Source organism: Aureococcus anophagefferens (genome assembly GCF_000186865.1).
Source record: "Aureococcus anophagefferens unplaced genomic scaffold AURANscaffold_11, whole genome shotgun sequence".
Classification (NCBI taxonomy): Eukaryota; class Pelagophyceae; order Pelagomonadales; family Pelagomonadaceae; genus Aureococcus; species Aureococcus anophagefferens.
In genome coordinates this window covers 123,604-136,046 of record NW_008705571.1, presented here as the reverse complement: position 1 = coordinate 136,046, position 12,443 = coordinate 123,604, and the positions used below count along the sequence as shown (strand labels likewise).

The following is a 12,443-nucleotide window of genomic DNA, read 5'->3' as shown; positions in this document are numbered from 1 at the left end:
GGATACTGGCTTGTGGCAGCCAAGCGTTCATAGCGACGTTGCTTTTTGATTCTTCGATGTCGGCTCTTCCTATCATTGTGTCGCAGAAGTCACCAAGTGTAGGATTGTTCACCCACTAACAGGGAACGTGAGCTGGGTTTAGACCGTCGTGAGACAGGTTAGTTTTACCCTACTGATGAACGGTTGTCGCGACAGTAATCTAACTTAGTACGAGAGGAACCGTTGGTTCAGATATTTGGTCATTGCGGTTAGCTGAACAGCTAGTGCCGCGAAGCTACCATCTGTAGGATTATGACTGAACGCCTCTAAGTCAGAATCCATGCTGGAAAGCGACGATATTCACCTCTCCCGATGTTACACGCATCACGATAGGCTTCGGCCGAGCATCATACTCCATCGCAATTTCGAATGTTGGGAGGGATAAATCCTTTGTAGACGACTTAAATATGGAACGGGGTATTGTAAGCATGAGAGTAGGCTTTGTCCTACGATCTGCTGAGATTCAGCCTCTTGTTCCGGCGATTTGTTAATGTGAAAGCAGACAGCGAGCTTCTGTGCGCCCTCTTCCGAGAGTCGAGCTGCACGTCGATCCATCTCTTTCGCGCTCCCCCCCAATCAAACCAAACACACAAAACCAATACAGCTCCAATTGGAGCGAACCAACCCAACCCAAAAACAAAATCCATGCCTTTTTGTGCGGGTTTCTCTTCTCTCCCGACGCAACACTCGACCCCAGAAGACCGACCTTTTATTAAAACCAAGCCGCTTTCGTGCGGGTTTTATCTTCATAGTGATCGACTACTCGGACGACTACTACTACGACTCATCGACTCCCACCACTTCTCTGAAAACGCCCAAGTCCAAATCGTGCGGGTTTCTCGGCGACCATTGCCAAGTACCCCCAAGTACCCTGCACTGGACACTTTGACGCCCGAATACGCCCGTTTCCTCGCGCCGTAAAACGCCGCTCGCCGTCCGCCGCGCCTCCCCCCGCCCCCGCCGGGACTCCCTCTGCTCGACCGACGCACAAACCCGCGCGCGCGCGCGCGCCCGTCGCCGCGCGCGTCCGCGAATACGGCCTTTTCTCCCGCCTTCGCGCGCGCGCCGCCGCGCCTCCTCGACGCCACTCGTCCCTCGCGCCGCCCACTCCCCGCGACGACGCCGCGCACGGCCCGCTCGCGACGCGCCGCGACCCGTCGCGCCCGCGTTGCGCGCCGCCGAGGCCTCGCGGCACCGTGCCTGCACGCTGAAGTCGAGCTCCAGGCCTTGGCGGCACCGCGCCTCGCCTCGCGAAGCGACGCCGTGCGCGCGCGCCGACGACCTCCAGACGCCGCGCGACGTGCCGCGCGGCTCGCGCGAAGGCGTCGCGCGGCACACCCATCGACGCGGCCCGCCGCGCGGACGCACTCGCGCCTCGGCGACGCGCTCCAAGCGCTGCCGAAGCGCTGCGACGCTCTCAGCACTGCGTCTCGCCCATGGCCGCGCTGCTCGACGAACTGCCGACGTGGACCGACCCGCCGCTGCATCGCCGAGGCCTCTGGTCGTCGAAGGACGCCGAGTACCACGCCGCGCTTCGCGCGAAGTACGAAAACTGGCGCCGCGGCGCGAGCGGGTCGGCGAACGTCCCGCGCAAACTCCACCAGATCTGGCTCGGGCCCAAGCCGCCGCCGGACGCGCACGCGGCCGCGTGGCGCGCGCTCCATCCGGACTGGGAGTACAAGCTGTGGCGCGACGCGGACGTCGCCGCGCTCGGCCTCGAGAACGCCGCGGCGTTCTCGGCCGCGACCAACTGGGGCGAGGCGTCGGACATCGCGCGCTACGAGATCCTGCTGCGCTTCGGCGGCGTCTACGCGGACATGGACTTTGAGCCGCTCCGGCCCCTCGACGCGCTCCGCGAGGCCGCGGACTTTTTCGTCGGCTTCTCGAACGTCGGCGCCGTCGAGATCAACAACGGCCTCATCGGCGCGGCGCCCGGGCACGCGCTCCTCGCGGCCCTCGTGGAGCGCGTCGCCGCGGCGCGCGTCCAGCGCCCGAAGCCGCCGCCGACGGACCTCCTGGCCGCGATCGCCGCGAGCGGCTTCCTCGACGACGCCGGGCCGCTCGCGAAGACGCTGTCCCAGGCCGACGCGGACTGGACCATCGAGCACACGGGGCCGGGCCTGATCACGCGCACCTTCTGCGAGCTGCACGGGCCCATGCCCCGCGCCGTGTGCCTGCCCTACGAGATCTTCTACGCCAAGTCGAACGCGGCGGCCGCGGCCTCCGACGCGTCGTCGCCCTTTTCCTACGCGGTCCACCACTGGGCCAAGTCCTGGCAGGAGCGTCCGCGGTAAATTTAGAGCCCCACAGGGGGGCAAAGCCCCGGCAGTTTGCTATAACTTAGTGGGTAGCCGAGCGAGACCCCTTTACAATGACGCCGCCCGGCCGTGGAGCCGGACGTGGCCCAGCGGCCGTTCAACCAGAGGTTCACCTTGGTGCACCCAAGGCAACCTTCTCCCCTGGCCCGCCCGCGACGCCGTCGACGCGGCAAACACACGCGCAACGCCTCCGCGACGGGCGCATCGTCGTCTAAGCCACCACAAAAACTTCCGCGCGCGCACCACGAGGAAACCAACACGTGAAACGCACGCACCCCGCTAAAACATGGACTCGCGGCGCGCCGGCGGCGGGAACCGCATGATGACGTCGACGACGCTGTCGACGAACGACATGTGGTCGAAGACCATCGGCTACGACCCGCACGCCGCGGCGGCGCCCGAGGAGGCGCCGGAGGACGCCGAGGACCGCGAGCGCCGGGCGGAGCGCGACAAGGGCGTCATGGAGCTCGCGCGCCTCGCGACGATCAACCAGGGCGGCGGCAACCGAGGCGCGCCCCGACGTCCCCGCGCGCGCGATCCCCGCTCGCGCGTCGCGACACCCGGGGGAAAGAAACGCCCCCCGCGCGCAGGCGACAAGTTCGCGCGGGACCTCTTCTGGGGCCTCAAGCGCAAGGCGCCGCCCAAGGGCTACGAGATGGTCGCGCTCGAGTCGTCGTCGAGCTCCGACGACAGCTCCGACGACGACGAGGCCGCCGCGAAGCGCCGGCGCGTCGGCGCGGACGACGAGCGGAAGCGGCGGAAGCGCGAGAGGAAGGACGCGAAGCGGGAGAAGAAGCGCGCGAAGAAGGAGGCCAAGAGGGCCAAGAAAGCCTCCAAGAAGGAGAAGAAGAAGCGGTCGCGCGACGACTAAGGGGCGGCGGTCCTTACTTTTGGCGCTGCTTCTTCCACTTGAAGACCGCGGCCTTGCCCCTGTCGCCCGCGGCGACCTTGCGCTTGCGGCCCTTGGCGTTGAGGACGTGCTTCTCGGCCTCGAGGCGCTGGAGGAGCTTCGTCGAGACGCGCTGCTTCTCGAGCGCGTCGTCGAGCGTCGCGTAGGCGCGCGCGACCTTCTTGCTCGCGACGCGCGCGGCCTTGTCGGGCTTGGGCTTCGTCGCCGTGGCCTTGGCGAGGGCCCGGGCCTCGACGTCGCCGCCCGCCTCGCCGTCGTCGAAGTAGGTGTGGCGGCCGCGCGAGCTCGCCGTCTCCGTCGCGTGGAGGCTCGCGCGGAGCTTCTCGACCTTGCGGTCGTCGACGACCTTGCGCATGTGCGCGTACCGGAGGTCCTGCGCCTTGAGCCCCGAGATCGCCTCGTGCGTCGCGCTCGAGCCCTCGGGCCCCGCGGCCTCGCCCGCGACCGTCTTCGTCATCGCGAAGTAGAACTCGTCCTCGTTCCGCTCCGACGCCTTGCGGCTCAGCGTCTTGATGCGCTCCTGCTTCTTGTGGTAGTTGTCCGCCCGCAGCTTGTAGTCCGAGTGCTTCTCCAGCAGGCCCAGGTGCTTGCGCGCCGCGGGCTGCGACCGCTCCTTGTGCGTCTTCCGCTTGACCGCATTCCGCAGCGACGACATGGCGCGCGTTCGGCGTTTCGATGCAGCGCGCGGCGACCGGCGACGGGAACGACGCTCGCAGCGGTCGGTCGGTCGGCGGCGGCGACGGACGCGCGCGGGTGCGCGCGACGAGCGTGAGCGCTTTCAGCGATGAAGCCGGAGCTGCGGCAAGAAGGCCGATCGCGTCGATTCGCGATGGAGAGCTTGGAGGTCGACAACGAGGTTGACGCCGACCCTATCGCCGACCAACCGATGGCGGACCGCCTCGCGCACCCGTTCGGCGTCGAGCCGGAAGGCAATGCGTGGTGCTGCGCGGGCACGAGCGTCGCCGCGGCGCGCTCTCCCGGCCTGGGGCGCATCGCCCTGTTCGACGACGCCCTCATCGTCAACGAGCTGCTCGCCTGGGTCGACGGGGCATCGCTCTGCGGCCTCTGCGTCGCGTCGGGCGCGCTGCGGTGCTACGCGTCCCTCGAGGACCTCTGGAAGGGCATCTACCTGCGGCGCTGCGGCGCGTCGGGCGCGCCCCTGCGCTACGCCATGGGCAGCTGGAAGTGCACGACGCTCGGCCGCGCGCGGCGCGCCGTGTCGCGCCGCGTCTTCAGCGACGTGCTCTACCACCCGCACCGGCTCGCCCGCGGCGAGCCCCTCGGGCGGACGCTCGACCGCGACGACGTCGGCGCGTGCGCGCGCGAGCGCGCGGCGTCGCTGACGACGGAGCGGTTCGTCGCGGACTACGAGGCCGCCGGCGTGCCCGTCGTCATCGAGGGCGGCTGCGCCGCGGACGCGGCGAAGCCCCTCTGGGACCGGGGCGAGCTCGTCCGGCGCTTCGGCGACCGGCGCTTCCACGTCGGCGGCTACGAGTTCGCGCTCCGCGAGTTCCTGAGCTACGCGGCGGACAACGGCGACGACCAGCCGCTCTACCTCTTCGACAAGCGCTTCGGCGAGGCGGCCCCCGAGCTGCTCGACGCGTACGCGCCCGCGCCCTACTTCGACGACGACCTCTTCGGCCTGCTCGACGACGAGGGCGACGCGAAGCGGCCCGACTGGCGCTGGATCATCGTCGGCGGCGAGCGGTCGGGGAGCGCGTGGCACAAGGACCCGAACGGCACGTCGGCGTGGAACGCGACGCTCCGGGGCCGCAAGCGCTGGCTCTTCTTCCCGCCGAAGACGACGCCGCCGGGCGTCCGGCCCTCGGCCGACGGCCTCGACCTCGTCGCGCCCCTGAGCCTCGCGGAGTGGGCCCACGCGTTCTACGCCGAGGCGCGCGCGCACCCGCACTTCGTCGAGGCGCACACGGGGCCCGGCGACGTCGTCTTCGTGCCCCGGGGCTGGTGGCACAGCGTCGTCAACCTCGACGACTTCAACGTCGCGCTCACGCACAACTTCTGCAGCCCGCGGGGCCTCGCGTCGACGCTGCGCCTCCTGCGGGACGCGCCGCACCTCGTCTCCGGCATCGTCCGCGACGAGCGCCTCGACGAGTGCGACGACCTCGACGAGAACGCGAAGCGCGCCGTCGTCGGCGCGGCGCTCCACGACCGCTTCGCCGCGGCGCTCCGGCGCCACCGCCCCGCCGCGCTCGACGCCGCCGAGGCGCAGCTCGCGGCGCCCACGACGCTCTGGGCGAAGCTCACGGCCGCGCGGGACAACGCGGACCTCGTCTGCGCGGGGACGCGCCCGGAGCCGCCGCCGAAGAAGCGGGCGAAGGCGACGCCCGAGGCGTCGGGCTTCTCCTTTAATTTCGGCGCGTGACCATGTCGGCTTGCAGCACCTGCGCGCGCGAGGCGCCCTTACTTCGCTCACTCGCGCGCGGCGCGGCGGGCCGCGCGCGTCTGCGTCGGGTGCAGCTCCGCGACGTGCTCGACGGCCATGTTCTCGCCGGCGCGCGCCTTGTCCGCGGCGGCGTCCTCGGCGGCGCGCATCGGCGGCAGCGCCGCGAGCCGCGCGACGAGGTCCGCCTTGAGGCCCGACGTCGCCGCGCCGCGAGCCTTGAGCGCCGCCCGGAGCTCGGGCACGGTCTTGCGCGAGTCCGCCGCCTCGGGCGCGCAGTGCGACAGGAAGGGCACGTGCGCCTTCTTCTTCGCCCGCTTCGCCGCGGGCTTGGGGGCCTCGTCCGCGGGCCGCCGCTTCTTCGCGGGCGTCGCGGGCGCCTCCTCCGCGGCGCGCTTCGGCTGGCAGGTCTCGCAGGCGTAGGCCGTGCGCGCCGCGATGTCCCAGGAGACGACGCGCGAGCCGCACTTGGGGCACTTGGCCTTGTTGTAGATGTAGCGGCGGATCTGGCCGTACTTTCGCTCGTCCTCCTTGTCGACCGTGAGGATCGAGCCCGTCGCGTAGCCGCGCTTGAGGAGCTCGACGGTGTGGTGCCAGATGAGGTCGAACCTACCGAGGGCGACGGGGTCGGAGTTCCTCTCGGCGAGCGTCGCGCGAAAGAGCATGCCCGGAGTTCTTCTCGGCGAGCGTCGCGCGAAAGAGCATGCCCGTCGCTCGACGCCGGGTCGCACTCGTCGCGCGACAGCGAGTTGCCCGGCCGGTCCGGGTGGACGCCGGCCTTGAAGAGGATCTCCGCGCGGTAGATGTTGCCCGGCCCCGTGAAGCAGCTCTGGTCCATGACGAGCGCGCCGATCGACTTCTTCGACGCCGCGACCTTGCCCCAGAGGCGCTCCGGGTCCGCGTCGTCGCGCAGCGGGTCCTCGCCGAGCTTGCGCCGCTTCTCCGCGTAGAGGCCATCGCGCGTGCCGTGCGCGACGGTCATCGCCGACAGGTGGCTCACGACGCCGTGGCCCGCGAGGCGGAGCCGCGTCGTCGCCGTCGTCTCCGGCTCGTCGGCCGCGTCGAAGACGGCCCAGTTGCCCGCCATGCCGAAGTGCACGTGCACGCAGACCTCGTCCGCGCCGCTGCCGAACCACGCGAAGAGGTTCTTGCCCACGGCCTCGATGCCCGCGAACTCCTTGCCGTCGATGAGCGCCGCGCCCTCGGCGAAGCGCGCGTTCGGACTCGACGCCCGGAACGTCTTGCCGACGAGCTTGCTGCGGTGCCGCGTGGCGACGCGGTGCACGCTGTGGCCCTCGACCATCCTGATCCACGCGGCGGCGGCGGCGATGGAGCTGAGGAGGAGCGCGAGGCGGAGGATGGTGGGTTTTATGCGTTGCAACGGACGCGTTGCGTGTGCGAGTGTGGTGCGCGACGCGTGGGACCTGTTGTGCGACGCGTGGGACCTGCCGAGACGCGTTTCGTGCAACAACTGACGCGCACGGCGACGCGACGGCGTGCCAGATCAGCGGCTCCGAGCGTGGAAGCCTGGGAGAGCCGCTGCATCTTTGCGGCATCGTCGCGGCAACGTGACGCCGGACACGATGCGCGGCCTCCTGCTCGCGCTCCTCGCGGCCGCCGTAGGCGCGAGAATAACCGGAGAAGTGATCAGTTGCAACGCCTGAACGCTCAACCGCTTGCCCGAGGTGCGTGCCGCTCGACGCGATGCAAATGCATGGGCAGACAATGAGAGCGCCCGATGAGAGCGCCGCGCGCGCATCGACGCGCCATAGAGCAGCGTCAGCGCACAGGTGAAGCGATTTCTGAAGGGCAAGAGCGGCGCCATGAGCTACGACGACGTCGAGATCACCTGGATCCGCGGGCGCGCGCCGACGCTGCACATCAAGGAAGACGGCGTCGCGAAGGAGAGCATCAACCTCAGCACGTACACGGAAGAGAAGCTCCACGCGCTCTTCAAGGCCAAGGGCTTCCGACGACGGTCCAGCTCAGCGTCCGCCGACGGACGTGCTTTTTCGATCGACGCTCGCGCGACGAAATCCGACCCCGCCGCTCTCGGTAGGTTCAGCTTCGACGAGGAGCTCCACAAGCAGCCGGGCGTAAAATCAGTGGCGCGCTACACCAACACGGGCGGCGGCGCGATGCGCACGCCCCGGCTCCGCGGCGCGCCGATGCCCGGGAGATAGGGCCGCGCGGCCGGCCGGCCGGCCGCCTCGCGCGAGCGCTCTTCCGCCGCGTGTCGCATGACGACGGGCAGATCGTCCTTCGCCTCTCGAAGGACGGCGTCCGATCCGAACAGACACGACGGCGCCAGCAGCGCGCGCCCGCGGCGTTAGTCGCGTCTCTTAACATCCGATCTCGCTTTTAGCCAGTCAGTGCGACGCGAATCATGACGCGGAGCATCGCGCGAAGGGGATGTGGGATCGGAAGACTTCGCGCGTACGTTGCTACTCGCTCCCAAGGCTAGGACCTGCTAGGGAGGTCTTAGGGGGCTGTGGAGTGGGCTGTGGTGAAAATTGTTGCGGCAAGCACCATCTCTTTGAGGCTCTGCCAAGCGACGCATCCGCGTGCCGCACCCCGGCGCGCCTAGAGAACGCGCGCGAGATGGCCGCCTACCAGACCGACGACGAGATCCCGACGGCAGTCCCATGCGACGAAGACAAGGACGAAAATGAAGAACTCGACGCCCTCCTGTTCGAGAAAAAAGCGGTCTCGAGCGACGACGAATCGGAGTCGACGTCGGTGGCCGAGGAGTATGCCGCGCAGAGGATGAGCAACGTGGGCATCGCGACGCTCTTCGTACTGCTCATGCTTTTCGTGTCTTCTTTGGGCGGATGGAGCTCGCGGCGCGGCCGCATCGCCTCGCGGGAACGCGTGCGCGGCGTGCGGGCGCAGCGGCGAAAAAACGGCGTGCCCCCCTTCGGCATCCGCGTCGCCGAGGGTATGGCAGGAGTCGCCGAAGGCCTCATCGACGACGAATCTTCCGAGGCCGCGACGCGCCGCGGCAGACGTTAAGAAACTGTCGTAGTATAGTTGCTCGAACCGACTTCGAGGGGATTGCGCGCGCGGGGAACCGGGCCGCCGAGAACTCGCAGCTTCGTCGACGGAGGAGTCTATGCCACTCTATGCGTCCGGACGCGGCGCCGCAGACTCACGTGATGCCGCCGCGCGTCGTGCGCGCCGCGCGCGCGAAGACGCCGGCGATTTTCGGGCTTTCGGACACGAGAGCGTGCTGGTCTTCCCGTTGCAGCGCGAGGACGAGTTGACGCACCTCGCCTTAGGGCATCATGGCGCGGCTTCAAGAAGGCCTCAAGCAAAACGGTGCACGCGATCAAGAAGCCGCCAACTCACCCCTGAATAAGCGCAACACGCTTGAGGCCGCCGCCAGCTCCGGTGTGCCCGCGCCCGCGCCCGCGCCCGAGCCCGCGCCGCGAGCCCCTCTCTTGGGGTTCTCCAGAGCTCGACCACGGCTCGCCTTAACCCCATCACAATTTTTCTCCTCCGCTTGGCCTCCACGAGGACCCTCAGCGCAGTCGTCACCCCCACCCCGCGCGCCCTTGTTCGGCACCTGCACGCCGCCGCCCGGGGCGTCTGGCCGGGCGTGAGCCTCGAGCGGACGCGCGACATGACGGCGACGGTGGAGTCCGCGGACCTCGCGAACGCGTTCGTCGAGCTGACGAAGGAGGAGGCGGAGCTCGTCGAGGTGCTCTGCGCGGCGGCGGCGCCGACGGGGACGACGGTGCGCATCTGCGGGGGCTGGGTGCGCGACAAGGCCCTGGGGCGCGTCACGAAGGACGTGGACGTGGCCCTGGACAACGTGTCGGGCGCGGCGTTCGCGGCGCGCGTGTCCGAGGCGCTCGCGGCGCGCGGCGGCGACCGGGGCTCGAACATCGGCGTCATCGCGGCGAACCCGGAGCAGTCGAAGCACCTCGAGACGGCGACGATGCGCCTCTGCGGCATCGAGGTCGACTTCGTGAACCTCCGGTCCGAGTCCTACGCGGACGCGGGCGACACGCGGATCCCGACGATGACCTTCGGCACGCCCGAGCAGGACGCGCTCCGGCGCGACTTCACGCTCAACGCGCTCTTCTTCAACGTCCACAGCCGGGCCATCGAGGACTACACGAAGCGCGGCTGGGACGACCTGCGCACGGGCATCATGCGCACGCCGCTCGAGCCGCGCGTGACCCTGCTCGACGACCCGCTCCGCGCGCTCCGCGGCGTGCGCTTCGCGAGCCGCTACTGCTTCGCCCTCGAGCAGGGCTTCGTCGGGGCCTGCCTCCTGCCGGAGGTGCGCGCGGCGCTCCTCGCCAAGGTCTCGCGGGAGCGCGTCGGCAAGGAGGTCTGGGGCGCGCTCGCGACGAGCCCGCTCGGGTCCGCGCGCGCCGTCGACGAGTTCCGCAAGCTCCAGCTCGCGAGCCCGACGTTCCGCGGCTGCGTGCCGCCGGAGTCCGCGTGCGCGGTCGTCGGCCACGCCCACGCGCCCAGCGGCGCGCGCGTGCCGCTGTCCGCGGTCTTCGCCGAGGACGCGGACGACGCGGCGGCCGACTCGCCGTGGCTCCTGTCCGCGCGCTGCGTGCGGGCCCTGGCCGACGCCGAGGTCGCGGCGACCGACGCCGTCGACCGGGACGCGACCGTCGTCGCCGAGGCGGGCGTCGCGGCCGTCGCGAGCTCGGGCGTCGTCGGCCCGCTGGAAGCGCGCGACGCGACCTTGGCGGCGCTCGCGGCCGCGCTGCTGCCCCTGAGCGGCGACGACGCCTTCGTCGTCGACAAGAAGAAGCGCCGGACGCCGCTGCCCAGCGCCGTCTGCAAGGACGGCCTCAAGCTCCCGGGGAGGACGGTGCAGGACGCGCAGAAGGTCCTCGACGCCGCGCCCAAGTTCGCGAGCCTGGCGAAGCGCCTCGACGCCAAGCTCGCCGACGACGGCGCCGAGCCCTGGGGCGACCTGCGGCGCGACGCGGGCCTCGTGCTCTTCGACGTGAAGCGGAACTGGCGCGCCGCGCTCCGCGTCGCGAAGGCGCGCGTGCTCGCGTACGACGCGGCCGCGTTCCCGGGCGGCAACAACGTCGTCGCGCTCGACTGGACGGAGCCCAACCCCGCCGCGGCCCACTTCGACGCCCTCGAGGCCGCCATCCTCGGCCCCCAGCTCCACCTCGACGGCGTCTGGGACGCGCTGACGCCGCTCCTCGACGGCAACAAGATGTCCGCGGCGCTCGGCGTCCCCAAGGGGCCCGCCGTCGGCGAGCTCATGAAGGCGCAGCGCAGCTGGCAGCTCGCCAACCCCACGGGCGACGTCGACGCCTGCGTCGCCCACCTCGGCGGCGTCCTCGCGCGGCTCAACGAGAAGCACGCGAAGAAGAAGCCCCGCCAGCGCTGAGCTCCGCGCTCCCCCCCCCCCTCCCCCCGGATCCGCGCCCCCGTGTACACTGACCGGATTATGATCTCCCGGACTTGGCCCGGACGCGCTCCCGGAGGACCGCCCGCGCGGCCTCGCGCTCCTTGCGCTCCTTGTCCTCGGCCGCGGCGCCCTTGAGCGCCTCGAGCACGCCCTCCTCCGAGCCCTTTTGCTCCCGGAGGACGCCCGTGACCATGGACAGCGCCTGCATGGCCAGCTTGACCTGGTCCTGGCCGTCCTCCGCGCCCTGCGCCTTGTCCATGGACGCTTTCGCGTGCGCGATCATCGCCGCCATCGTCTTCTCGTCGAGCGGCGCCGGCGCCGCGCCGTCCGCCGCGGCCGCGCGCTTCTTGTTATCGGCCGACCGCTTCTTCGCGGCCCGTTTTTTTTGCGCCTTGGTCAGCGGCGTGCCCGGTTGGCGATCGCTCGCGTCGATGGGCCCGGTCGATTCCTCCAAGGCGGCCATCGTCGAGCAGAGGTGCTGGCCTTCGATTGATGGATGTGCTGAGCGTGCTGTCGCCCCGGACGGCTTCGCGCGCGCGGCTTCGGAGTCGACCGGCGAACGAAGCACAGGCGACAGGCGACAGCGCGCGCGGCTTCGGAGGTGACCGGCGAACGAAGCAGGCGACAGGCGACGGCGCACACCCAAACCTTTGGGTGGTGAACACCCGATTAGCCCTCGATGGGCCTCAAAGCGGCGCGTAGGCCGCGGTAGCCGAAGGAAAAACGGCCCCGGCCGCGGCGCATGTACCCCACGAGGGCGCGGAGCCGTTCCAACCGTTCGTGATGGCGACTTCGCGGCTCAAAACGGTCGCGTGACAGCGGTAGGCGGCCCACGCTCTCAGAGGCCCGAGTGCGGACTCGTCGGAAACGCTGCTTCTGGCTCGTTTGGGGCGTGTGCGGGTCCTTAGTGATGGTATAAGAGATTCCGCGTGCTTGGTTCGATGCGTGCGGGCCCAAAACGTGACTGCGCGCGCGGCCGAAGCTCGGCGCCGACGACATTCCCGACGCGTTGACCGCGGGCATCCGGAGCGCCACACGTGCGAGGCGCTGGCCACATCCCTCCGGTGGGTCATATACTCGGTCCGGAAGCGTCGTGTGACCTCGGAAAACGTGTTGAAGTCGTGGATCGCGGACCCCATACACTGCAGCCCTACCGAATGATCTCTGCCGCTGCGATTCTCGTCACCAACGTCCACGGCGACGAGCCCGAGCACACCATCGTCGTCGTATGAGATCTACGTGGCCTCCGGCTAGAAATTTCCAGCGACAACGACATTTTTGACCCGTTCGCGAATCTGGTGCTCGAGCGCATACAGCCTCATCTCGGGCGGAGCACCTACCTCTTAATCCGAGCTTCTAGTGGGCGCCTCTCGGTCGAGC

At 69.6% G+C, this 12,443-nt stretch overlaps 4 protein-coding genes across 4 annotated transcripts; 2 read left to right on the top strand and 2 right to left on the bottom strand.

Moving 5' to 3' along the window:
• Positions 1-3,241: 3,241 nt before the first annotated feature.
• Positions 3,242-3,922, bottom strand: AURANDRAFT_27227 (hypothetical protein; the record flags this gene model as incomplete). The annotated part of the gene is made up of 1 exon (XM_009039285.1): positions 3,242-3,922. The coding sequence occupies one exon, from the start codon at positions 3,920-3,922 to the stop codon at positions 3,242-3,244; it is 681 nt and encodes a 226-aa protein (XP_009037533.1).
• A 2,144-nt stretch (positions 3,923-6,066) lies between these two features.
• Positions 6,067-6,971, bottom strand: AURANDRAFT_14007 (hypothetical protein; the record flags this gene model as incomplete). The annotated part of the gene is made up of 2 exons (XM_009039284.1): positions 6,067-6,277; positions 6,400-6,971. Coding segments are annotated over 2 exons (783 nt in total), but the record flags the coding sequence as incomplete, so codon positions are not given.
• A 280-nt stretch (positions 6,972-7,251) lies between these two features.
• SelM2 (selenoprotein) lies at positions 7,252-7,851 on the top strand (the record flags this gene model as incomplete). Its single annotated transcript, XM_009039536.1, has 3 exons — positions 7,252-7,359; positions 7,456-7,653; positions 7,726-7,851. The coding sequence occupies 3 exons, from the start codon at positions 7,252-7,254 to the stop codon at positions 7,849-7,851; spliced, it is 432 nt and encodes a 143-aa protein (XP_009037784.1).
• Positions 7,852-9,290: 1,439 nt separating this feature from the next.
• AURANDRAFT_27394 (hypothetical protein) lies at positions 9,291-10,001 on the top strand (the record flags this gene model as incomplete). The annotated part of the gene is made up of 1 exon (XM_009039537.1): positions 9,291-10,001. A coding segment is annotated over one exon (711 nt), but the record flags the coding sequence as incomplete, so codon positions are not given.
• Between the last annotated feature and the right edge of the window lie 2,442 nt (positions 10,002-12,443).